Source organism: Oncorhynchus gorbuscha, linkage group LG14 (genome assembly GCF_021184085.1).
Source record: "Oncorhynchus gorbuscha isolate QuinsamMale2020 ecotype Even-year linkage group LG14, OgorEven_v1.0, whole genome shotgun sequence".
NCBI classification, from domain to species: domain Eukaryota; kingdom Metazoa; phylum Chordata; class Actinopteri; order Salmoniformes; family Salmonidae; genus Oncorhynchus; species Oncorhynchus gorbuscha.
The window spans coordinates 22,100,182-22,127,180 of NC_060186.1; the positions used below are offsets into that span (position 1 = coordinate 22,100,182).

The 26,999-nt window shown below is 46.7% G+C and overlaps 1 protein-coding gene across 3 annotated transcripts in view; it reads right to left on the minus strand.

Annotated features, from left to right (window-relative positions):
* LOC123994629 (metabotropic glutamate receptor 8-like) overlaps positions 1 to 26,999 on the minus strand; it is a 1,038,970-nt gene that overhangs the window by 744,772 nt on the left and 267,199 nt on the right. For all 3 annotated transcript variants that reach the window (XM_046297463.1, XM_046297464.1, XM_046297465.1), the window contains exons 4-6: positions 4,359 to 4,494; positions 3,999 to 4,153; positions 3,542 to 3,679 (exon numbers count right to left, since the gene is read on the minus strand). In XM_046297463.1, coding sequence (XP_046153419.1) covers positions 3,542 to 3,679; positions 3,999 to 4,153; positions 4,359 to 4,494 — 429 coding nt within the window. The remainder of the gene's footprint in view (positions 1 to 3,541; positions 3,680 to 3,998; positions 4,154 to 4,358; positions 4,495 to 26,999) is intronic.

Sequence of the window (26,999 nt, forward strand, 5' to 3'; positions counted from 1 at the left end):
TGTGTGTGTGTGTGTGTGTGTGTGTGTGTGTGTGTGTGTGTGTGTGTGTGTGTGTGTGTGTGTACGTTGATTGAGGTCTATAGGGTTGTGTCTGAGGGTGATACTCATTAGCTTACTGTACTCTCAACAGAGAGACAAGAGAGGGGTGGAGAGGGCTCACACGCACAAACACACACACACACACTCTGCTAGCTGTCACGACAATGACCCCAAACAGCAGTTGTGAGCCGAGGCAGCTGATTGGTTTCCGTGTTGATGATGCGAAGGTCGTGAACTCTCGCACTAGAAATTAATCGACTCTGACACTCTGCGCCACTACAGGGCTCTCCATACACAGACACACCAGAGAGAGTCACCTTCGGCTGAGTGCCTACTACAGTGGCTTCAAAAGTAGATAGAGAGAGAGGAGGGAGATACTAGAGAGAGAGAGAGAGAAACAGAGAGAGAGTTCATGTTCCAGCTCTATACACAAGCTCAAAGAGAACCACCTGGATTAAAAGTGTTTCACTGAACAAACAAAGCACACACACAGTCACACGGACGTCCAGAGGTGCCGCTGACTCAGTTGTTTGTGTACGATAGTCCTGCAGCCTGGGACAGGTGCAGATAAAACTGCTCACACAGCTTACTGTTTAACCCCCCCCCCCCCAACACACACACACAGACTGGCTACAATAACATAGCACATAACCATTCAGCCTGATACATGCTACAAACACTAACACAACATATTCCACATACAGAGGGGAGGAGAGGGAGCGATGGATAGACATAAAGGATGAAGAGAAAAATAAAGAGAGAGAGAGAGAGCAATGGATCAACATAGAGAGAGGAGAGAGTGAGTGAGAGGAGTGAGAGGCCGTCTCCCTGTGGGCCGTCTCGTTGTTGTTGGTAAATCAAGCCTTCCAATGTCCTCTGCAAACTTGATGATTGAGTTGGAGGCGTGCATGGGCACGCAGGCGTGGGTGAACAGGGAGTACAGGAGAGGGCTGAGAACCCACCCTTGTGGGGCCCCCAGTGTTGAGGATCAGCCGAGTGGAGATGTTGTTTCCTACCTTCACCACCTGGGGGCGGCCCATCAGGAAGTCCAGGACCCAGTTGCACAGGATGGGGTCGAGACCCAGGGTCTCAAGCTTAATGATGAGCTTGGAGGGTACTATGATGATGAATGCTGAGCTGTAGTCAATGAACAGCATTCTTACATAGGTATTCCTCTCGTCCAGATGGGATAGGGCAGTGTGCAGTGTGATGGCGATTGTATCGTCTTTGGACCTATTGGGGTGGTAAGCAAATTACAGTGGGTCTAGAGTGACAGGTAGGGTGGAGGTGACATGATCCTTGACTAGTCTCTCAAAGAACTTCATGGTGACAGAAGTCAGTGCTTTCTTGGGAACAGGTACAATGGTGGCCATCTTGAAGCATGTGGGGACAGCAGACTGGGATATGGATTGGATGAATATGTCCGTAAACACACCAGCCAGCTGGTCTGCGCATGCTCTGAGGACGCGGCTAGGGATGCCGTCTGGGCCGGTAGCCTTGAGAGTGTTAACACATTTAAATGTTTTACTCACGTCGGCCACAGAGAAGGGGAGCACACAGTCTTTGGTAGCGGGCCGTGTCGGTGGCACTGTATTGTCCTCAAAGTGTGCAAAGAAGTTGTTTAATTTGTCTGGAAGCAAGACGTTGATGTCCGCAACGGGGCTGGTTTCCTTTTTGTAATCCGTGATTGTCTGTAGACGCTGCCACATACGTCTTGTGTTTGAGCCATTGAATTGCAACTCCACTTAGTCTCTATACTGACGCTTTGCTTGTTTTGATTGCCTTACAGAAGGAACAACTACACTGTTTGTATCTGGTCATGTTTCCAGTCGCCATGCCATGATTAAATGCGGTGGTACGTGCTTTCAGTTTTGCTTAAATGCTGCCATCAATCCACGGTTTCTGGTTAGGGAAGGTTTTAATGGTCACAGTGGATACAACATCTCCTATACACTTCCTTATAAACTCGCTCACCGAGTCTGCGTATACGTCAATGTTATTGTCTGAGGCTACCTGCAACATATCCCAGTCCACGTGGGAGTGTGGAATCCGATTGGTCAGACCAGTGTTAGATAGACCTAAGCACGGGCGCTTCCTGTTTGAGTTTCTGCCTATAGGAGGGGAGCAACAAGATGGAGTCATGGTCAGATTTGCCAAAATGAGGGTGGGGGAGGGCCTTGTATGCATTGTGGAAGTTAGAGTAGCAGTGGTCAAGTGTGTTACTCGCTCGTGTACTGTAATCGATATGCTAATGGAATTTAGGTACCTTTGTACTCAGATTAGCTTTGTTAAAATCCCCAGCTATAATAATTACAGCCTCAGGATATACAGTATGGTTTCCAGTTTGCATAAAGTCCAGTGAAGTTCCTTGATGGCCGTCTTGGTCTCCGCTTATGGGGGGAGGATATACACAGCTGTGACGATAACCGAGGAGAGTTCTCTTGAGAGATAATATGGTTGACATTTGATTGTGAGGAATTCTAGGTCAGGTGAACAAAAGGACTTGTATGTTGTTACAATTACACCATGAGTCGTTAATCATGAAACATGTACTGGAGATTACAACAGTACATGGCCAAGATATTCAAACATTCATAGATGACCAGTAGGGTCAAATAATAATAATCACAATGGTTGTAGAGGGTGCAACAGGTCAGCACTTCAGAAGTAAATCTGTGCACCTATGTCGTGAACTTTAATTCATAGACTAGGTTGTAGCAACCTCATGATGGGTATAGGGACAATTTGAGTATCATGCAGTAGCCTAAACCAATTGATGTACATTGAACTGGGTGAATGGAATATGAATGACAGTCATCCAAAATGCTTTAGTAGAAATAAGGCCATGCTCATGAACAAAAATAATTGTCCTCCCTCATCTAAAACAGTACCGACCGCCAGTGTTCTTCAACCCATGTATAAGTGGACCTTCTGGACACAGGGCTAGCGAGCTGTGATGGAGTCAGACACTGGATAACCTCCAAATGGTAACTGCAACCAAAATATCAGCTGTGTCGACACACACAGATACACACATTGTCACTGATACACACACACCATTCTACAAGCCCACACTGCACAGACTGTGTGAACACACACTGTCACACACTATTTGACACGCAGTTATACACACCAACAAACACTGTTCTACAAGCCCAAACCGCACAGACTGTGTACACACACTGTCACACACACTTCTCTCCAGACTCATCCATGCAGGACCAGCCAGGGGGCTCTACTGTACTCTGCATATAATTGCATGTCATTTGCACAGAGCTCTGAGCACAGAGAACAAACCATTCTCCTTAGAGAGTAAAGCTATCCATGCTCAATGACTTGTGAACTTAATATTAAGTAGCCTGTCTAGGGATGATTATAGGGCATTAACTCTTCTGCCAGCCTACATTACCCATACCACTATTCCTGGCCTACACTACCCACCCTTCACCACTGTACTGTGCCAATACCCATCCTCCTGTGCTCCAGTGCCATTGTATCTTGCCTGTGCATTTCTTGGGGCTTCCGGGGCGCTTGCCATGCATCCCCAGCTTGCAGCCGAAGTTCTCCTCCCAGAACTCAGCGAACCACACGTTCCTCCTGTTGTTGGACAGAGAGCGGCTCCGGAAGTAACGGTCAAACGCTATGGGGGTGAGGATGAGGAAGGGGGAGAAGATGGAGGAGAAGAGAGGAGAGGAGAGGAGAGGAGAGGAGAGGAGAGGAGAGGAGAGGAGAGGAGAGGAGAGGAGAGGAGAGGAGAGGAGAGGAGAGGAGAGGAGAGGAGAGGAGAGGAGAGGAGAGGAGAGGAGAGGAGGTAGAGGAGGGGTCAGTGAGTGACATAAGACGTAAAAACAGACTTGTAAACATCTGGTATGATGTGATATCAACCTTGTTGAGGGTATACTGTGTCTTTAAATCTTTCCCCTAAAAACACTATCATCTAAAATGGCTTCTGTCTGTACCGTCAACGGAGGCTCGTTTGGGCAGGATGGTAACGGCTCCCTCAGCCACCCGCTCCTGGCCAATCACAGGAGAGATCTTGGAGCCCCAGCTGTCTGACCCCACCCACAGGAAGTGACCAGTCTGGTTGTTGTGCTTGGCCGCGTCCAGGATACGCCTGAGAGAGCGATAGAAGAAGGGAGAAAGGGGATAGGGAGAGGGGGGAGAAAGAGAGAAAGAGGAAGGGGAGATAAAGAAAGAGAGAGAGAAGGAGTCAGTACTGGAGTCACAACCGACACTTGTGTGTGTGCAGTGGTGTAGGGATAGGTTATAGAGGTGTAGTTGTGTGGTTTTTATTTGGGGGGGGGGGCTGTACAACATACCGTATGTCATCCTCGTTGGCGAACATAATGACAGCCCTGGCGTTGGAAGTCTCCAGCAGACGCATGATGATCTTATCAAACTCCCCTGACTTGGGTTCACGCGGGATCTTCAGAGACTGGGCTATACACACCCCACCTAGAAGGAGAGAGGGGAGGGAGAGAGAGAGAAAGAAAGAGAAAAAGAAGGAGAATGCTTTAGTGTCTGAATCATCCTCATCAATATGAGAACATCGTAAACAGCATTGTGACTCCCACTGCTGTGATAGAGAAAGACGGATCCTGGAGTGGCAGCCTGTTGCCTTCCTGCCAGCACACAGAGCCAGGATTTACACAAACAATGTGACAGGACATATTGGAGCGGACACACACACACAGCCATGTTTCATATTTAATGTGGCTGTTAATAACTCACAGTGTAGGGTCGTATAATTAGCCTTGAAACGTGATACGGGGAGTGTGTGTGAGTGTGTCGAAGTCGCCTCAGCCAATCTCATTAAGTTTCAGGCCATTAAATTAACATCTGTAGTGTCTGCGGCTCTGTATTACTGTACTTAATCAGAGCAGCCTTCTCTCCACACACACACACACACCACCATAATTCGCAGCAAACGAATGCCCTCTCTAGAATAATGGTTGGTCTGTTGGGCCTCACTGCATTTGATCTCATAATAGGGCAATGTGTTGACCTGGGGATTGATAGGTCATTAATAACTGTCTTATAGAGGAGAAGGGTTCCCAAATAAAGACAAAGCATCTGCCTCATCGCGGCGCTATTAAAGTTGTATCTTCCAGGTCAATCTATTTGACCCTTCAAGCAACAATTTTGACAGACGAATTCCAACAAATTCAAATGCATTTTGAAAGAGAACATTATTTTTTGTCCTGTGAGTCATTTGGCTGTTTGTCTCTTCCTTCAAGCCCTTCTTTCAACTCATCTCTCATGTGAACTAACCATAGTTATTACCCTCGGAATAAACTCAGCCGCTATCCCAATTCAATTACCATTCATTTCATAGTGGTTTCTCTCATTTATGCACTCAAAGCCTGGTCCCGATTTCCAAGAACTGAAAAATTGCTCTTTCATGTGGTGAAAAACTGATTATCAAAGAAAAACAAATTATTATGCACCCAGAGTTAACTTTCAAACAATTATTTTTTTAATGGATGATACTTGTCATCGTCAACATGCAGGGACCAGTGTGAGTATGTTTTCTATGAATACACAAACACCATCGCTTACAGAGAACCCAGCATAGTACAACATCTCTGAGAGAAACACAGACAGACAGACAGACAGACAGACAGACAGACAGACAGACAGACAGACAGACAGACAGACAGACAGACAGACAGACAGACAGACAGACAGACAGACAGACAGACAGACAGACAGACAGACAGACAGACAGACAGACAGACAGACAGACAGACAGACAGACAGACAGACAGACAGACAGACAGACAGACAGACAGACAGACAGACAGACAGACAGACAGACAGACAGACAGACAGACAGACAGACAGACAGACAGGGAAAGAGGGAGAGAGAGAGAGAGAGAGAGAGAGAGAGAGAGAGAGAGAGAGAGCGAGAGAGAGAGAGAGAGAGCGAGAGAGAGAGAGAGAGAGAGCGAGAGATGGCTGTGGATGACTGAGAGTATTGCAGTGCACCCTGTTGGTGACACCAGCTCCACTACAGCAGCATAGCGGTCAGTACACCTGCCGACAGACACACAGCTCCAAGTGAAAACCACTAATATGCTACTGAGTAAAGCAATTCAGGAATATGTTTCACAGCGTGAGTGTGTTTACATACAGAGACTGAGTAGACTCTGGGTAGAAGTTGAGGCAGTAAACACACATATCTAGCATCATATCACCCCAGTGGACGATGTAGTGGGAGTTAACTAATTGAAACATGATCTGTAGGCTTGCTATTCCAACTGTTGCCTCCTTCCCTGGATTTCATATTTAATCATATGATTATCAGTGCTTTAAGAAACGTGACGAGTCAAAGTCTGACCATCTGCCCCCCCCCCTGATTAGGATGATGATATATACAGTTGAAGTCGGAAGTTTACATACACCTTAGCCAAATACATTTAAACTCACAATTCCTGACATTTAATCAGAGTAAAAATTTCCTCTCATAGGTCAGTTAGTATCACCACTTTATTTTAAGAATGTGAAATGTCAGAATAATAGTAGAGAAAATTATTTATTTGAGCTTTTATTTCTTTCATCACATTCCCAGTGGGTCAGAAATTTACATACACTCAATTAGTATTTGGTTGCATTGCCTTTAAATTGTTTAACTTGGGTCAAATGTTTTGAGTTGCCTCCCACAAGCTTCCCACAATAAGTTGAGTGAATTTTGGCCCATTCCTCCAGACAGAGCTGCTGAAACTGGGTCAGGTTTGTAGGCCTCCTTGCTCGCACACGCTTTTTCAGTTCTGCCCACACATTTTATATGAGATTGAGGTCAGGGCTTTGTGATGGCCACTCCAATACCTTGACTTTGTTGTCCTTAAGCCATTTTGCCACAACTTTGGAAGTATGCTTGGGGCCATTGTCCCATAACTTCCTGACTGACTTCTTGAGATGTTGCTTCAACATATCCACATAATTTTCCTACCTCATGTCGCCATCTATTTTGTGGAGTGCACTAGTCCCTCCTACAGCAAAGCACCCCCACAACATGATGCTGCCACCCCCGTGCATCACGGTTGGGATGGTGTTCTTCGGCTTGCAAGCCTCCTCCTTTTCCCTCCAAACATAACAATGGTCATTATAGCCAAACAGCTATTTTTGTTTCATCAGACCAGAGGACATTTCTCCAAATAGTACGATCTTTGTCCCCATGTGCAGTTACAAACCATAGTCTGGCTTTTTTATGGCGGTATTGGAGCAGTGGCTTCATCCTTTCTGAGCGGCCTTTCAGATTAATGTCGATATAGGACTCGTTTTACTGTGGATATAGATCATTTTGTACCTGTTTCCTCCAGCATCTTCACAAGGTCCTTTGCTGTTGATCTGGGATTGATTTGCACTTTTCGAACCAAAGTACATTCATCTCTAGGGGACAGAACGCGTCTCCTTCCTGAGCGGTATGACGGCTGCGTGGTCCCATGGTGATTATACTTGTGTACTATTGCTTGTACAGATGAACGCGTACCTTCAGGCGTTTGTAAATTGCTCCCAAGGATGACCAGACTTGTGGAGGTCTACAATTGTTTTTCTGAGGTCTTGGCTGATATCTTCTGATTTTCCCATGATGTCAAGCAAAGAGGCACTGAGTTTGAAGGTAGGCCTTGAAATACATCCTGAGGTACACCTCCAATTGACTCAAATGATATCAGTTAGACTATCAGAAGCTTCTAAAGCCATGACAACATTTTCTGGAATTTAACCAAGCTTTTTAAAGGCACAGTCAACTTAGTGTGTGTATACTTCTGACAGACTGGAATTGTGATACAGTGAATTATAATTGAAATAATCTGTCTGTAAACAATTGTTGGAAAAATGACTTGTTTCATGCACAAAGTAGACGTCCTAACCGACTTGCCAAACTGTAGTTTGTAAACAAGACATTTGTGGAGTGGTTGAAAAATGAGTTTTAATGACTCCAACCTAAGTGTATGTAAACTTCCACCTTCAACTGTAGATCTTATCAGGGTGTTTAACGTGCTTCTATTCCATGATAATTACATCAAGCCTGTATCCCAACGTTGGACCACATTATCTCTTCCCAGGATAATGAACTCTCTCCCAATGAGTGGTTTTCCCATTCCATTACCCCACTAACATATTGAATTATGAATTCTGACGAGATAGCTGTTCTCTCCGTCCCTTCTTGTCTTTCATCTACCCCTGCTCTCTCTCTTCCATCATTCCTCAGTCTTTCCCCATTAAAACCCACTCTTGCAGCAGACGTTGACCCATGTGTGTGTGTGTGTGTGTGTGTGTGTGTGTGTGTGTGTGTGTGTGTGTGTGTGTGTGTGTGTGTGTGTGTGTGTGTGTGTGTGTGTGTGTGTGTGTGTGTGTGTGTGTGTGTGTGTGTGTGTGTGTGTGTGTGTGTGTGTGTGCGTGCGTGCGTGCGTGCGTGCGTGCGTGCGTGCGTGCGTGCGTGTGCGTGCCTCTCACTCTATTTCTGGTTTGTGTGGTACACAGGCATAATCTTCTGGTTTCAGAGAGAAACTGTTCATCTCCTAAAAAAAGTATAATTCAACCGGCGAGTCACAACTCAGCCTTGTTTGACTTACTGGACAGTTTTATAAAAGTCCATTTCACAGTGGGATACTGTTCTATTCTCTGTTATCTCACCTATCAATGTAATCATGTTAAAGTATAAAACATTTTGTTCAGACAGAGAGAATATAATTATTTTAAACCCTTCTGAAGGATTCATGTGTGTGTGTGTGTGTGTGTGTGTGTGTGTGTGTGTGTGTGTGTGTGTGTGTGTGTGTGTGTGTGTGTGTGTGTGTGTGTGTGTGTGTGTGTGTGTGTGTGTGTGTGTGTGTGTGTGTGTGTGTGTGTGTGTGTTCTTCCTGCTGTAACATCACTAGGAGTGCTCCGACCTGGGAGGCTTGACTTCAAACAGTTCCTCTCCTATCACCTGACGGGGGGGGGGTTCCCTCCCGCTAAGTAGAATGGCTAATAAAGTTAGCTTCAAAGCGCTAGCTGTCGGGGTGACCAGGCATTTCGTAGCGGTAGCAGTGTCTGTGTGGGAGTGTGAGAGAGGCAAGAGCTGTGCTGCTGATAAATCTTTCATTACGAGACATCGGTCTACTAAACCCAAGCACTCATTTCTCTCTCAGCCTGAATGTGGGACACACACACACACACACACACACACACACACACACACACACACACACACACACACACACACACACACACACACACACACACACACACACACACACACACACACACACACACACACACACACACACACACACACACACACACACACAATGATGAATCTGTGCCACTGCAAGCTCTCTCTGACCTCCTCTGTGTGGCTAAGCTTCCCACCACATCTACCGACACACACACACACACACACACACACACACACACACACACACACACACACACACACACACACACACACACACACACACACACACACACACACACACACACACACACACACACACACACACACACACACACACACGCTGCAGTCACATATTTACAAAGAATACATTCAGAGAAGCACGCACCTGCATAAGTCCACCCACACACACTCAATTAGGAAAGCTGTCTATGCAGCCCACTCATCTTCAGCTGACATATAGGCAAGGATAATAAAACATGTTATTTTGCCAGACATCTAACAGCATCTAGGAACATCCAACGTCACACACACATCCAACAAAGATCACACACACACATGCATCAGGCTTTCAATTAACATGCAGCGTCTGCAGCAGACAGACAGACAGCATCATGTACTTGATGAGGTATCAACCCATGTAATGTACAGACAGACAACCATGTACGACCAACCCCCCTCCCAAACATCTCCCTATAACTAGGCCATTCATATATCCAGGCCTAAGGTTGATACATACATCTGGTCACTTTCCCCATATTTCCAAAGATCCTAGTTGGAGGACTCTGGGTTTCCTCTTTATTCTCTCCCGAGTCCAGGAATCTTCTAACCAGAACTTCTGGAGAACCAGGGATTTTGTGGAAAGTTACCGGAATTTTGCAACACTATCCGAGCCTCAAGATTCACAGCAGTGCTGAGGTTTTTTTTCTTCTCCAGGGACATTGTTCAAGATTGAAGACAAAATTGGACGTCTGTCTATGTCCTGAGGACATCGGGAAGTGCATTCAAAACAGAACACTAGGGGCAACAGTCAGTGCTATTGCCATCAAATAAGCTTGGGTTTTGCTAGTGTGTTGTGATGGGGGTGGCAGGATAGATGTAATCCCAAGGCTCTGTCTGGATCAGAACGCTGGTTGTTCAATACCAGGTGTGAATGTTTTTTATTTGATGTTTTACCTTATCCCATACCTTAATGATTCGGAATGAGAGCTTAAACTTGATGTTTTAACCAATGATTTATATACACACTAGATGACTGATAGGGGGAGCTGTGTTGAAGCCACCGTTTCTCCATCTTGGCACTTTCCCCCTGTGTAAAAATATTTTGTAATCTATAGAAATCCATTTATTATTATCTACATACATTATTGTATTCTATTAGAGACACCTTAAAACCTTGCATACCTTTCAATTATATTATGTGAGATAAACATTAAAAAAGAAATGAAAAAAATATATATATGTGTTAATAATGTTACTGTTCCCACTACAACCAAAACATACTTACAGTGCATACGGAAAGTATTCAGACCCCATTTTCTAAATGTTGTTACATTACAGCCTTATTCTAAAATTGATAAATATATATATGTCCTCAACCAAAACATACTTACAGTAAATATTCTTTTCTAAATGTTGTTACAAACAATACACCATAATGACAAATACACCATAATGACAAAGCGGAAACAGTTTAAATATTTAAATATAAAAAAATATGAGACTCAGGTGCATCCTGTTTCCATTGATCATCCTTGAGATGTTTCTACAACTTGTTTGGAGCCCACCTGTGGTAAACTCAATTGATTGGACATGATTTGGAAAGGCACACACAGTTGGCAGTGCATATCAGAGCAAACACCAAGCCATGAGGTCGAAGGAATTGTCCATAGAGCTCCGAGACAGGATTGTGTCCAGGCACAGATCTGGGGAAGGGTACCACAAATTGTCTGCAGTGGCCTCCCGGGTGGCGCAGTGGTCTAAGGCACTGCATCGCTGTGCTAGCTGTGCCACCAGAGATTATGGGTTCGCGACCGGGAGGCCCATGGGGCGGTGCACTATTGGCCCAGCGTCGTCCGGGTTAGGGAGGGTTTGGCCGGCAGGCATATCCTTGTCTCATCGCGCACTAGTGAATCCTGTGGCGGGCCGGGCGCCGTGCACGCTAACCAGGTCGCTGGGTGCACGGTGTTTCCTCCAACACATTGGTGCAGCTGGATTCTGGGTTGGATGGGCATTGTGTCAAGAAGCAGTGCGGCTTGGTTGGGTTGTGTTTCGGAGGACGCATGGCTCTCGACCTTCACCTCTCCGGAATCCGTACGGGAGTAAGGGAATCCGTACGGGAGACAAGACTGTAACCACTACCAATTGGATATCATGAAATTAGGGGAAGAAAATAAATAATAATAATAAATAAAAACATTTCTGCTGGATTGAAGGTCCAGAAGAACACAGTGGCCTCCACCATTCTTAAATGGAAGGAGTTTGAAACCACCAAAACGCTTCCTAAAGCTGGCCGCAAGGCGAGAGGGCCTTGGTCAGGGAAGTGAGCAATAACCCAATAGTCACTCTGAGAGAGCTCCAGAGTTCCTCTGTGGAGATGGAAGAACCTTCCAGAAGGACAACCATCTCTGCAGCATTCCAGCACCAATCAGGCCTTTATGCTAGAGTGGCCAGAAGGAAGTCACTCCTCAGTAAAAAGCACATGACAGCACAACTTATATAAATGTCATATTTTATACCTTTGCAAACATTTCTAATAGCCTGTTTTTGCTTTATCATTATGGGGTGATTGATGGGAGAGGGAAAAAACGATTTAATCCATTTTAGAATAAGGCTGTAATATTACAAAATGTGGAAAACAGATGTAATTTTGTCCTTGAAACATTTAATTAAAATACTGTAGAATTCCATTCATTCCTATGGAAGACTACTCCTAATGGGAAGTGCCAATATGGCCGACCGTTGGCTTCCAAGCCTCTCAATGGCCAATACATACAGTAGCATCAGCAATCCAGGGATTATATAATCATTAGTTTTAACCCTATCCTGGTAGTGAATTGATTCTATGACAGTATTACAATGGTAGCAGCTTCCTCTCTCTCCCACATTTAAACACACACCCAAGAACCAGTGGCGGTCAGTGACGTTCGTGATGAGGGAGGACGATTTCTGTCCTTATTTCTATTACAGCATGTTGGCTGACTGTCATTCACATTCCATTCACCCAGGTCAATGTAACATTGATCGGTTTAGGCTACTCCATGATACTCACATTTTCCGTATACCCAACCTAGCCTATGAATGGAAGTTTACAACAGGTTTTGAGAAAAATTGGAGAGGACAGACAGTGACACATTCAATACAGCCGTGCACACTCTTGCCTGCATCTAGCTTATCAAGGGTGTAGTCATTAGTCCAACAGTTGCAAACGATACATTCAGGTATTTTTTATCCCTGTTTCTTTAGCTTTCGTTTAAGAAATGTTTTTCAACAGAATCGGCGGAATGAATACACCCCTGATCAGAGCAGCCACGTTGTATAAATTCTAGCCTCTGTGCACTCTCCTCCTCTCACATTTCACTTAGTTTGTGGACTTCAAACAACAACACATCAGCTGTATGTGACTAGGTGAAAAAACCTTTCCAAGCCAAACCATGTCATAACCGCTACACACAGCCTACATCGTTGTCCCCATATTAGCTAAAGTAACGTCCTAGTCAACATAGCTAAAGAACGAACGTGTTAGTAAACCCGCTACAATCAGTAGCATTACAGTGTACAGTCAGTAAGCTCCGGTGGCAATAAATGAATAAAACCAAACGCTTACCTTGACGTGAAAGAATTCCCGTGTTGTGTTGGATAATCATATCCAGCAAGCTAACATAGCATCCCTCTGTTTGAGTTGGGTGTTAGAGTAACCAAAGTAGCCATCTGCATTTGCTAGCTAATTAACTGAAACTGAAAGTGAAAAAAAAAGAAAGCAAAATCTCATTCTTCTCCTTCGTTTAAAAAAATATTAATTTGTTGAAAGCTGTGAGTCATCTACTCACTACATTTTATGCCCTGCAGTGCTAGCTCGCTGTAGCATATGCTTTCAATAATAGATTCATTCTCTGATCCTTTGATTGGGTGGACAAGATGTCATTTCATGCTGCAAGAGCTCTGATAGGTTGGAGGACGTCCTTTGGAAGTTGTCATAATTACTGTGTAAGTCTATGGAAGTGAATGAGAACCAAGAGTCTCCTAGGTTTTGTATTGAAGTCAATGTACTAGAGTCAAGAGATGCTAGCTGGCCTCCAGCTACACCATGGTGATACCCTACAGAGTGCTGTTGAGGCTGTTGAGGCTAATGTAGACATTTGTTGCAAAACAGTGGGTTTCAGTCAATTATTTGGTGACGTGAATATATTTAGTATGGTTTTTCAATTTTTTGCCATTTTTATTTTTAGGAAATTCACTGAGGAGGATGGTCCTCCCCTTCCTCATCTGAGGAGCCTCCGTTATTCAATACATACATGCAAACACATCCACACACACACATACACACACAAATATTAACACACATACACACACAAACAATGCAACTGAGCATCCTCTCTCTCTCACACACACAAACATCATTAGCACGTCTCTAAATACTCACATTGGTTTATAAAAGGATAAAAGTTTACTTCCGTGCCACACTTACTGTAGCTACAAGCCCCGGGGTGAGGAGCATGGGCCTTTGAAGTAGCTGGTGCAATTGGTGTGTGTGCGTTTGTCATGGGTGCCTGTGTGTTGTGCTTGTGCATGTGTGTGTGTACACTGAGAGTGGTGAGTGTGTGTGTCTTTGTTTTTGTGTCTGTGTGTTGTCTGCATCAAACAGAAAACGTCCTCTCTCTCGCTACATGTCTCTCTCCATCTCCCTCTCTCTCTCTCTCTCTCTCTCTCTCTCTCTCTCTCTCTCTCTCTCTCTCTCTCTCTCTCTCTCTCTCTCTCTCTCTCTCCCTCCCTCTCCCTCCCTCTCCCTCCCTCTCCCTCCCCCTCCCTCCCTCCCTCCCTCCCTCTCTTTCTCTCTCCCTCCCTCTCTCTCCATCTCTCTCTCTCTCTCCTCCCTCCCTCTCTCTCCATCTCTCTCTCTCCTTCTCTCTCTCTCCCTCCCTCCCTATCTCTCCTTCTCTCTCTCCCTTCCTCTCTCTCTCCCTCCCTCTCTCTCCTTCTCCATCTCTCCCTCCCTCTCTCTCTCCCTACCTCTCTCTCCTTCTCCATCTCTCCCTCTCTCAGACAGTAGGTCTGTGTGTCTGGGGAGGACTGTGGAGTCTTGTCATCATCATTGAACTCTAGCCGTCTGGCTGGTGTCAGCCTCTTTCTGTGATCTGAGGGGAGGCCAGAGGGAGAAGAAAGGCAAGGGGGAGAGAGCTGGGTGCTGTAAGGAGAGAGGGAGGGAGGGAGGTAGAGGAAAGAGTGTGGGGAAGAAGGGGCTGAGGTGTAGAGGAGGAGAAGAGGAGAGAGTGGAGAGGGAGTGTGGGGGTGAGGGGAAGAAGAGGGAGAGACAGGCGAAAGTCCGGATAGGGGGAGAAGGGAGAGGTACTGAGAGAACAGAGGAGATTAAACTCCTGACACAGGGCAGGATACTAGACACCATCCAGAGACCGAGACAGAGCAATGTTACTGCATCTATAGGTCGCTTTAATGCCAACCGGGCTTTCCATCCTCAGACCACAGCTCTCCAGTTCTGATCGGTCAGATCAATCTCCCTCTGATCCCCTGACCAAGGAAAGAAAGTGAGGGGGAAATAGAGAGGATCTAGAAGGGGGATGTCAGGTGCTGAGTGGGGGGATATGCAACATTTTGGAGTCTAGTCACACCTGAATGGCTGAGGTGCCGTGGTGCTGAAGGTCATCCACAAGCCTGGGTTTAGACGGTTTTCCATTCCTCCTCATCCATCTCTCTTTTTCTCCCCATCTTTGCCACCTAGGTGGATGCATCCCGCAGTGAATTGGAGGGATTTCTAGCTATAGCAGGCAAGGAGGTCACACAAATTCCCATCACCCCTGCCTGCTTAATGTCACGAGTCTTGTCTTGTGGAGGCAGAACTGAGAAAGTTCCGCTAGATGGGCCAGCTGCAAAGTCAAAATTGCCTATATTGTAAAAATATATGTATACAAAACTGTGCTTTTGGGTCTTAATTTAATGTTAGAGTTAGGCATTAGTGTTAGCAGTGTGTAAGGTTAGATTTGAAATCAGATGTTATGACTTTGTGGCTGTGCTAGCTAATGACCAGTCTACAGAGCTGCCTCCAAAAAAGATTCATGACAAAAAACGCTAATCTGCATTTCAGACTTGCCCACAAAGCATAACCCAGCTTTAGCAACAGCTGCTCTTTCTGTGACATAGTCTGACCAGGTGAATCCAGGTGAAAGCTATGATCCCTTATTGATGTCACTTGGTAAATCCACTTCAATCAGTGTAGGTGAAGGGGAGAAGACAGGTTAACGAAGGATGTTTAAGCCTTCAGACAATTGAGACATGGATTGTGTATGTCTGCCATTCAGAGGGCGAATGGACGGACATTTTAAGTGCCCGTGAACGGGGTGTGATAATAGGTGCCAGGCACGTCGGTTTGAGTGTGTCAAAAGAAATGCAACACTGCTGGGATTTTAATGTTCAAAAGTTTACCACACAAGGGATATCCAGCCAACTTGACAACTGTGGGAAGCATTGGAGTCAACATGGGCCAGCATCCCTGTGGAACGCTTTCGACACCTTGAAGAGATCAGGCGCCGACGAATTGAGGCTGCTCTGAGGGCAAAAGGGAGTGCCACTCAATATTAGGAAGGTGTTCCTAGTGTTTCGTACACTCTGTGTATGTGCTACACCCTTACACACATACACAGAGGAAAGGAGAGGGGAGGAGAACCCAAGTCTGTCCGCTCTGCATCTGAAAGCTCAGTAGACATATTACAGCTCAGCTCGACTTCCAACAGTTGGCTTTACAGCTGACTAAAGGTGATGATCCTAACCTGCAGCATCAGCTATGGCTTTAATATCAGATACACAGGCTTACTATCACACACACACACGCACGCACGCACGCACGCACGCACGCACGCACGCACGCACGCACGCACACACACACACACACACACACACACACACACACACACACACACACACACACACACACACACACACACACACACACACACACACACACACACACACACACACACACACACACACACACACACACAGAACACCCATCACGCTCAGATCCACAGATGAATTGGGATCTTGGGATGAGAAGGCGCCATCCTGTCCCCCTCTTTCTCTTTAAATCCCGTCTCCCTTTCCTCGCTTCCTCTCCCATCTGACACTTCCTTCACCTCCCCTCAACTCACCCCACCGGCCCGAGACAAAACGCAGCCCTCGCCTCCAGCCTTTCCAGTGAGGCAGGAGGAGGCGAGGAACGATTGAAAGGAACCCACCCCAATCCGAGAGAGACCATTATCGACCATCAACCCCCCCGCCCCCCTTTCCCACACACACACTGGGAAATATAAACATAACATCAATATAACAACACATTATCACCACCACACAGTGACTGACTGGAAAATACAAGCCTGGTAATAAAAAACATAATTTGTCTCTATTAAAATCACTGTTCGCTCTCCCAGAGCAAAGCAGAGAAGAGCGAGAGGTGGATGTATGCCATTTGAATGGAGATGGAGGCACTGCCTATTGTCCCTGATAGCATCACTGTGATTACTGCAAACATGTTGCTGAATGGCATCGTAAAGAACCAGCCCAGTGAATCCATTATGGCCGTCGCGAAGAGCGCTACGCTACGTTCACCTGCTACCCGCTGCCATTGTGTGGTATGCTAATGTGGCGCTAGCGAGATTGATGGGGTGTTAACATTGTATGGACTATTCAAATATTGATATTTCGGATGTGCATGGGCCCTTTCTCCATTGTGGAGGGAGATGGAGGGAGAGGGGAGGGGAGGTCAATAGATTCATTCATTATGCCATTTTGAATCTTAACCTCAAATGACTTCATCTGATGCTGGATAGAGTACTGGAAATATTACTCTTGACTTGAATCTGTCAAGGTTAAGAGATAGAGGGGGGAGAGAGTGAAAGGAGAGGGGGCAGAAAAGAGTGGGAGGAGAGAAATAGTTAGAGCTCTTCTAATCGAAACTGTCGATAAATGCTGAGTATGGAAGCATCAATGATAATGTACTTGACAGGATTCTAAGGAATGGATTGAGAAAGAGATAGACTCTGTGCCGGGCTGTGCATCGATATTGTGCTTATCGTCTCTTTCTTTCTCTTTCCCTCTCGCCCCGTCTGCCCTTGATCCCCCATTGTAAACTGGAAGGCAGCATCCCTCTGTTCCAACAACTACCCTGATCTTCCCTCCATTCCTCCTTCCCTCACTCCCTCGTTCCCTCTCATCCTATTCTCCAAAGATATGCTGTAAACCCCAGCCCAGCTCAATCATTGATGCTGCCTCTTTCCCTTCCGCTCTCTCTCCCGAACCATCCCTCTCTCCCTCTGCCAGCCTCCCTGGTGGGTATCAGTTGCTGTGTGTCTCGTCACTCTTTCTATCTCAGTAACACTTGCCAGTATTTTCTAATCCACTCCCCTCTGTCTATGTGCCTCTCTGTCACGCTCTCTCTCACTTTCTGTCGATGTGTGTGTACCTCCCTCTGTGCCAGGTGCTCTCCAGTGTACATTACCCTCCATGCACTTGTCATCTAACACGCTTGGCACACACACACGATGGGATGTGTGTTTGCCTGATGATTGTTGAACAGACGCATCTCTGTTTGGCAAACTGAGAGAGGGAGAGAAATAGAGGGATGGATGGAGAGAGAGAGAGAGAACATGGTAGAGCTAAATGACCTCAGAGAGTATTGGCATTTGGTTTAATAAGAGGCAGTGAAAGGAAAGTGAGAGGAGAGAGTATGGGAATACCCTGAGAGTAGAGAGAGAGGAGGGAGTAGTATAATACCCAGAGAGTAGAGAGAAGAGGGAATAGTATAATACCTGAGAGGAGAGAGAGAGGAGGGAGTAGTATAATACCCTGAGAGTAGAGAGAGAGAGAGGGAGTAGTAAAATACCCTGAGAGTAGAGAGAGATGAGGGAGTAGTATAATACCCTGAGAGTAGAGAGAGAGGAGGGAGTCGTATAATACCCTGAGAGTAGAGAGAGGGGAGGGAGTAGTATAATACCCTGAGAGGAGAGAGAGAGGAGAGAGTAGGGGAATACCCTGAGAGTAGAGAGAGAGGAGGGAGTAGTATAATACCCTGAGAGTAGAGGAGAGAGTATAATACCCTGAGGAGGGAGTAGTATAATACCCTGAGAGTAGAGAGAGGGAGGGAGTAGTATAATACCCTGAGAGGAGAGAGAGGGAGGGGAGTAGTATAATACCCTGAGAGGAGAGAGAGGGGAGGGAGTAGTATAATACCCTGAGAGGAGAGAGAGAGGAGGGAGTAGTATAATACCCTGAGAGTAGAGAGAGGGAGGGAGTAGTATAATACCCTGAGAGGAGAGAGAGAGGGAGTAGTATAATACCCTGAGAGGAGAGAGAGGGAGGAGTAGTATAATACCCTGAGAGAGAGAGAGAGGAAGGAGAAGTATAATACCCTGAGAGTAGAGAGAGAGGAGGGAGTAGTATAATACCCTGAGAGGAGAGAGAGAGGAGGGAGTAGTATAATACCCTGAGAGGAGAGAGAGAGGAGGGAGTAGTATAATACCCTGAGAGGAGAGAGAGGAGGAAGTATAATACCCTGAGAGTAGAGAGAGAGGAGGGAGAAGTATAATACCCTGAGAGGAGAGAGAGAGGGAGGGAGTAGTATAATACCCTGAGAGGAGAGAGAGAGGAGGAGTAGTATAATACCCTGAGAGGAGAGAGAGAGGAGGGAGTAGTATAATACCCTGAGAGGAGAGAGAGGGAGGGAGGTAGAGAGGAGAGAGAGAGAGGAGGGAGTAGTATAATACCCTGAGAGAGAGAGAGAGGAGGGAGTAGTATATACCCTGAGAGGAGAGAGAGAGGAGGAGAAGTATAATACCCTGAGAGTAGAGAGAGAGGAGGGAGTAGTATAATACCCTGAGAGGAGAGAGAGAGGGAGGGAGTAGTATAATACCCTGAGAGGAGAGAGAGAGGAGGGAGTAGTATAATACCCTGAGAGGAGAGAGAGAGGAGGGAGTAGTATAATACCCTGAGAGTAGAGAGAGATGAGGGAGTAGTATAATACCCTGAGAGGAGAGAGAGAGGAGGGAGTAGTATAATACCCTGAGAGTAGAGAGAGAGGGGAGGGAGTAGTAAAATAACCTGAGAGGAGAGAGAGGGAGGGAGTAGTATAATACCCTGAGAGGAGAGAGAGGAGGAGTAGTATAATACCTGAGAGTAGAGAGAGAGAGGGAGTAGTATAATACCCTGAGAGGAGAGAGAGGGAGGGAGTAGTATAATACCCTGAGAGGAGAGAGAGAGGAGGGAGTAGTATAATACCCTGAGAGGAGAGAGAGGGGAGGGAGTAGTATAATACCCTGAGAGGAGAGAGAGGAGGGAGTAGTATAATACCCTGAGAGGAGAGAGAGGAGGGAGGTATAATACCCTGAGAGGAGAGAGAGGGAGGAGAGTAGTATAATACCCTGAGAGGAGAGAGAGGGAGGGAGTAGTATAATACCCTGAGAGGAGAGAGAGAGGGGAGGGAGTAGTATAATACCCTGAGAGGAGAGAGAGGGAGGAGTAGTAGAGAGAGAGAGAGGGAGGGAGTAGTATAATACCCTGAGAGGAGAGAGAGGAGGGAGTAGTATAATACCCTGAGAGGAGAGAGAGGGAGGGAGTAGTATAATACCCTGAGAGAGAGAGAGGGAGGGAGTAGTATAATACCCTGAGAGGAGAGAGAGGGGAGGGAGTAGTATAATACCCTGAGAGGAGAGAGAGGGAGGGAGTAGTATAATAACCTGAGAGAGAGAGAGAGAGGGAGGAGTAGTATAATACCCTGAGAGGAGAGAGAGGGAGGGAGTAGTATAATACCCTGAGAGGAGAGAGGGAGGGAGTAGTAAAATACCCTGAGAGGAGAGAGAGGGGAGGGAGTAGTATAATACCCTGAGAGGAGAGAGAGGGGAGGGAGTAGTATAATACCCTGAGAGGAGAGAGAGGGGAGGGAGTAGTATAAATAACCTGAGAGGAGAGAGAGAGGAGGGAGTAGTATAATACCCTGAGAGGAGAGAGAGAGGGAGGATAATACCCTGAGAGGAGAGTAGTATAATAACCTGAGAGGAGAGAGAGAGGGAGTAGTATAATACCCTGAGAGGAGAGAGAGGAGGAGTAGTATAATACCCTGAGAGGAGAGAGAGAGGAGGGAGTAGTATAATACCCTGAGAGGAGAGAGAGGGAGGGAGTAGTATAATACCCTGAGAGGAGAGAGAGTAGTATAATACCCTGAGAGGAGAGAGAGGGAGGGAGTAGTATAATACCCTGAGAGGAGAGAGAGGGAGGAAGTAGTATAATACCCTGAGAGGAGAGAGAGGAGGGAGTAGTATAATACCCTGAGAGAGAGAGAGAGGAGGGAGAAGTATAATACCCTGAGAGGAGAGAGAGGGGAGGGAGTAGTATAATACCCTGAGAGGAGAGAGAGAGGAGGGAGTAGTATAATACCCTGAGAGGAGAGAGAGGAGGGAGTAGTATAATACCCTGAGAGAGAGAGAGAGGGAGGGAGTAGTATAATACCTGAGAGGAGAGAGAGGGAGGGAGTAGTAAATACCCTGAGAGGAGAGAGAGGGAGGGAGTAGTATAATACCCTGAGAGGAGAGAGAGGGAGGGAGTAGTATAATACCCTGAGAGGAGAGAGAGGGGAGGGAGTAGTATAATACCCTGAGAGGAGAGAGAGGAGGGAGTAGTATAATAACCTGAGAGGAGAGAGAGGGAGGGAGTAGTATAATACCCTGAGAGGAGAGAGAGAGGGAGGAGTAGTATAATAACCTGAGAGAGAGAGAGAGGGGAGGGAGTAGTATAATACCCTGAGAGGAGAGAGAGGGGAGGGAGTAGTATAATACCTGAGAGGAGAGAGAGAGGAGGGAGTAGTATAATAACCTGAGAGGAGAGAGAGGGGAGGGTAGTATAATACCCTGAGAGGAGAGAGAGGGAGGAGAAGTATAATAACCCTGAGAGGGAGTAGTATAATACCCTGAGAGGAGAGAGAGGGGGAGGGAGTAGTATAATAACCTGAGAGGAGAGAGAGAGGGGAGGGAGTAGTATAATACCCTGAGAGGAGAGAGAGGGGAGGGAGTAGTATAATAACCTGAGAGGAGAGAGAGGAGGGAGTAGTATAATACCCTGAGAGGAGAGAGAGAGGAGGGAGTAGTATAATACCCTGATAAGAGAGGGAGAGAGTATAATAACCTGAGAGAGAGAGAGGGAGGGAGTAGTAAAATACCCTGAGAGGAGAGAGAGGGGAGGAGTAGTATAATACCCTGAGAGGAGAGAGGGAGGGAGTAGTATAATACCCTGAGAGGAGAGAGAGGAGGGAGTAGTAAAATACCCTGAGAGGAGAGAGAGGAGGAGTAGTATAATAACCTGAGAGGAGAGAGAGGGAGGGAGTAGTATAATACCCTGAGAGGAGAGAGAGGAGGGAGTAGTATAATAACCTGAGAGGAGAGAGAGGGGAGGGAGTAGTATAATACCCTGAGAGGAGAGAGAGGAGGGAGTAGTATAATAACCTGAGAGGAGAGAGAGGGGAGGGAGTAGTATAATAACCCTGAGAGGAGAGAGAGGGAGGGAGTAGTATAATACCCTGAGAGGAGAGAGAGGGGAGGGAGAGTATAATACCTGAGAGGAGAGAGAGGGGAGGGAGTAGTATAATACCCTGAGAGGAGAGAGAGGGGAGGGAGTAGTATAATACCCTGAGAGGAGAGAGAGGGGAGGGAGTAGTATAATAACCTGAGAGGAGAGAGAGGGAGGGAGTAGTATAATACCCTGAGAGGAGAGAGAGGGGGGGAGTAGTATAATAACCTGAGAGGAGAGAGAGAGGAGGGAGTAGTATAATACCCTGAGAGGAGAGAGGAGAGGGAGAGGAGGGAGGGAGTAGTATAATAACCTGAGAGAGAGAGAGAGGAGGGAGTAGTATAATACCCTGAGAGGAGAGAGAGGAGAGGAGTAGTATAATAACCTGAGAGGAGAGAGAGGAGGGAGTAGTATAATAACCTGAGAGGAGAGAGAGAGGGAGGGAGTAGTATAATACCCTGAGAGGAGAGAGAGGGAGGGAGTAGTATAATACCCTGAGAGGAGAGAGAGGGGAGGGAGTAGTATAATACCCTGAGAGGAGAGAGAGAGGGAGGGGGAGTAGTATAATACCCTGAGAGGAGAGAGAGGGAGGGAGTAGTATAATACCCTGAGAGGAGAGAGAGAGGAGGGAGTAGTATAATACCCTGAGTGGAGAGAGAGAGGAGGGAGTAGTATAATAACCTGAGAGGAGAGAGAGGGGAGGGAGTAGTATAATACCCTGAGAGGAGAGAGAGGGAGAGAGGAGGGAGTAGTATAAATACCCTGAGAGGAGAGAGAGGGGAGGGAGTAGTATAATACCTGAGAGGAGAGAGAGAGGAGGGAGTAGTATAATACCCTGAGAGGAGAGAGAGGGAGGAGTAGTATAATACCCTGAGAGGAGAGAGGGAGGGAGTAGTATAATAACCTGAGAGGAGAGAGAGGGAGGGAGTAGTAAATAACCTGAGAGGAGAGAGAGGGGAGGGAGTAGTATAATAACCTGAGAGGAGAGAGAGGGGAGGGAGTAGTATAATACCCTGAGAGGAGAGAGAGGGGAGGGAGTAGTATAATAACCTGAGAGGAGAGAGAGGGGAGGGAGTAGTATAATAACCCTGAGAGGAGAGAGAGAGAGGAGGAGTAGTATAATAACCTGAGAGGAGAGAGAGAGGGAGGAGAGGGAGAGAGGGGAGTATAAATACCCTGAGAGGAGAGAGGGGAGGGAGTAGTATAATACCCTGAGAGGAGAGAGGGGGGAGTAGTATAATACCCTGAGAGGAGAGAGAGGGAGGGAGTAGTATAATACCCTGAGAGGAGAGAGAGGGGAGGGAGTAGTATAATACCCTGAGAGGAGAGAGAGGGGAGGGAGTAGTATAATAACCTGAGAGGAGAGAGAGGGGAGGGAGTAGTATAATACCCTGAGAGGAGAGAGAGGAGGGAGTAGTATAATACCCTGAGGAGAGAGAGGAGGGAGTAGTATAATACCCTGAGAGGAGAGAGAGAGGGAGGGAGTAGTATAATACCCTGAGAGGAGAGAGAGGGAGGGAGTAGTATAATACCCTGAGAGGAGAGAGAGGGAGGGAGTAGTATAATAACCTGAGAGGAGAGAGAGGGGAGGGAGTAGTATAATACCCTGAGAGGAGAGAGGATGGAGGGAGTAGTATAATACCCTGAGAGGAGAGAGAGGGAGGGAGTAGTATAATACCCTGAGAGGAGAGAGAGGGGAGGGAGTAGTATAATACCCTGAGAGGAGAGAGAGAGGGGAGGGAGTAGTATAATACCCTGAGAGGAGAGGGAGTAGAGAGGAGAGAGGGGGAGTAGTATAATACCCTGAGAGGGAGAGAGGAGGAGGGAGTAGTATAATACCCTGAGAGGAGAGAGGGAGGGGAGTAGTATAATAACCTGAGAGGAGAGAGAGAGGGAGGGAGTAGTATAATACCCTGAGAGGAGAGAGGGAGGGAGTAGTATAATACCTGAGAGGAGAGAGAGGGGAGGGAGTAGTAAAATACCCTGAGAGGAGAGAGAGGAGGGAGTAGTATAACCTGAGAGGAGAGAGAGAGGAGGGAGTAGTATAATACCCTGAGAGGAGAGAGAGGGGGGAGTAGTATAATACCCTGAGAGGAGAGAGGGGGAGGAGTAGTATAATAACCTGAGAGGAGAGAGAGGGAGGGAGTAGTATAATACCCTGAGAGGAGAGAGAGGGGAGGGAGTAGTATAATACCCTGAGAGGAGAGAGAGGAGGAGGGAGTAGTATAATACCCTGAGAGGAGAGAGAGGGGAGGGAGTAGTATAATACCCTGAGAGGAGAGAGGGGAGGGAGTAGTAAAATACCCTGAGAGGAGAGAGAGGGAGGGAGTAGTATAATACCCTGAGAGTAGAGAGAGGGGGAGGGAGTAGTATAATACCCTGAGAGGAGAGAGAGGGGAGGGAGTAGTATAATACCCTGAGAGGAGAGAGAGAGGGTAGTATAATACCCTGAGAGGAGAAGGAGGGGAGGGAGTAGTAAAATACCCTGAGAGGAGAGAGAGGGGAGGGAGTAGTAAAATAACCTGAGAGGAGAGAGAGGGGAGGGAGTAGTAAATACCCTGAGAGGAGAGAGAGAGGAGAGGGAGTAGTATAATACCCTGAGAGTAGAGAGAGGGAGGGAGTAGTATAATACCCTGAGAGGAGAGAGAGGAGAGGAGTAGTATAATACCCTGAGAGGAGAGAGAGAGGAGGGAGTAGTATAATACCCTGAGAGGAGAGAGAGGGGAGGGAGTAGTATAATACCCTGAGAGGAGAGAGAGGGAGGGAGTAGTATAATAACCTGAGAGGAGAGAGAGGGGAGGGAGTAGTATAATACCCTGAGGAGAGAGAGAGGGAGGGAGTAGTATAATATAATACCCTGAGAGGAGAGAGAGGAGGGAGTAGTATAATACCCTGAGAGGAGAGAGAGAGGAGGGAGTAGTATAATACCCTGAGAGGAGAGAGAGAGAGAGTAGAGGAGGAGAGTAGTATAATACCCTGAGAAGAGAGAGGGGGAGGGAGTAGTATAATACCCTGAGAGTAGAGAGAGAGGAGGAGTAGTATAATACCCTGAGAGGAGAGAGAGGGAGGGAGTAGTATAATACCCTGAGAGGAGAGAGAGAGGAGGGAGTAGTATAATACCCTGAGAGGAGAGAGAGGAGGGAGTAGTATAATAACCTGAGAGTAGAGAGAGAGGAGTATAATACCCTGAGAGGAGAGAGAGGAGGTATAATACCCTGAGAGTAGAGAGGGGAGGAGAAGTATAATACCCTGAGAGGAGAGAGAGAGGAGGGAGTAGTATAATACCCTGAGAGGAGAGGAGAGGGAGGGAGTAGTATAATACCCTGAGAGGAGAGAGGGAGGGAGTAGTATAATAACCTGAGAGGAGAGAGAGGGAGGGAGTAGTATAATACCCTGAGAGGAGAGAGAGGAGAGGAGTAGTATAATACCCTGAGAGTAGAGAGAGAGGAGGGAGTAGTATAATACCTGAGAGGAGAGAGAGAGGAGGAGTAGTATAATACCCTGAGAGAGAGAGAGGAGTAGTATAATACCCTGAGAGAGAGAGAGAGGGAGGGAGTAGTATAATACCCTGAGAGGAGAGAGAGAGAGTAGGAGGGAGAGGGAGGGAGTAGTATAATACCCTGAGAGGAGAGAGAGAGTGGAGGGAGTAGTATAATACCCTGAGAGGAGAGAGAGAGGGAGAGTAGTATAATACCCTGAGAGGAGAGAGAGAGGGAGGTATAATACCCTGAGGGAGAGAGTATAATAATACCCTGAGAGGAGAGAGAGGGAGGGAGTAGTATAATACCCTGAGAGGAGAGAGAGGAGGAGTAGTATAATACCCTGAGAGTAGAGAGAGGGGAGGGAGTAGTATAATACCCTGAGAGTAGAGAGAGAGGAGGGAGTAGTATAATACCCTGAGAGGAGAGAGAGGGGAGGGAGTAGTATAATACCCTGAGAGGAGAGAGAGAGGAGGGAGTAGTATAATACCCTGAGAGGAGAGAGAGGAGGGAGTAGTATAATACCCTGAGAGGAGAGAGAGAGGAGGGAGTAGTATAATACCCTGAGAGGAGAGAGAGGGGGGAGTAGTATAATAACCTGAGAGGAGAGAGAGAGGAGGGAGTAGTATAATACCCTGAGAGAGAGAGAGAGAGAGGAGGGAGTAGTATAATACCCTGAGAGGAGAGAGAGGGATGGAGTAGTATAATACCCTGAGAGGAGAGAGAGGGAGGGAGTAGTATAATAACCCTGAGAGGAGAGAGTGAGGAGGGAGTAGTATAATACCCTGAGAGTAGAGAGAGGGAGGAGTAGTATAATACCCTGAGAGTAGGAGAGAGGATAATAATACCCTGAGAGTAGAGAGAGAGGAGGGAGTAGTATAATACCCTGAGAGGAGAGAGAGAGGAGGGAGTAGTATAATACCCAGAGAGGAGAGAGAGAGGGAGGAGTAGTATAATACCCTGAGAGGAGAGAGAGGGAGGGAGAAGTATAATACCCTGAGAGTAGAGAGGAGGGAGTAGTATAATACCTGAGTGAGAGAGAGAGGAGGGAGTAGTATAATACCCTGAGAGGAAGAGAGGGGAGGGAGTAGTATAATACCTGAGAGGAGAGAGAGGAGGGAGTAGTATAATACCCTGAGAGGAGAGAGAGGGGAGGAGTAGTATAATACCCTGAGAGGAGAGAGAGAGGAGGGGAGTAGTATAATACCCTGAGAGAAGAGAGAGAGGGAGGGAGTAGTATAATACCCTGAGAGGAGAGAGAGAGAGGGAGTAGTATAATACCCTGAGAGAGAGAGAGAGGAGAAGTATAATACCCTGAGAGTAGAGAGAGGAGTAGTAAAATACCCTGAGAGTAGAGAGAGAGGAGGGAGTAGTATAATACCCTGAGAGGAGAGAGAGAGGAGGGAGTAGTATAATACCCTGAGAGGAGAGAGAGAGGAGGGAGTAGTGTAATACCCTGAGAGTAGAGAGAGGAGGGAGTAGTATAATACCCTGAGAGTAGAGAGAGGAGGGAGTAGTATAATACCCTGAGAGAAGAGAGAGAG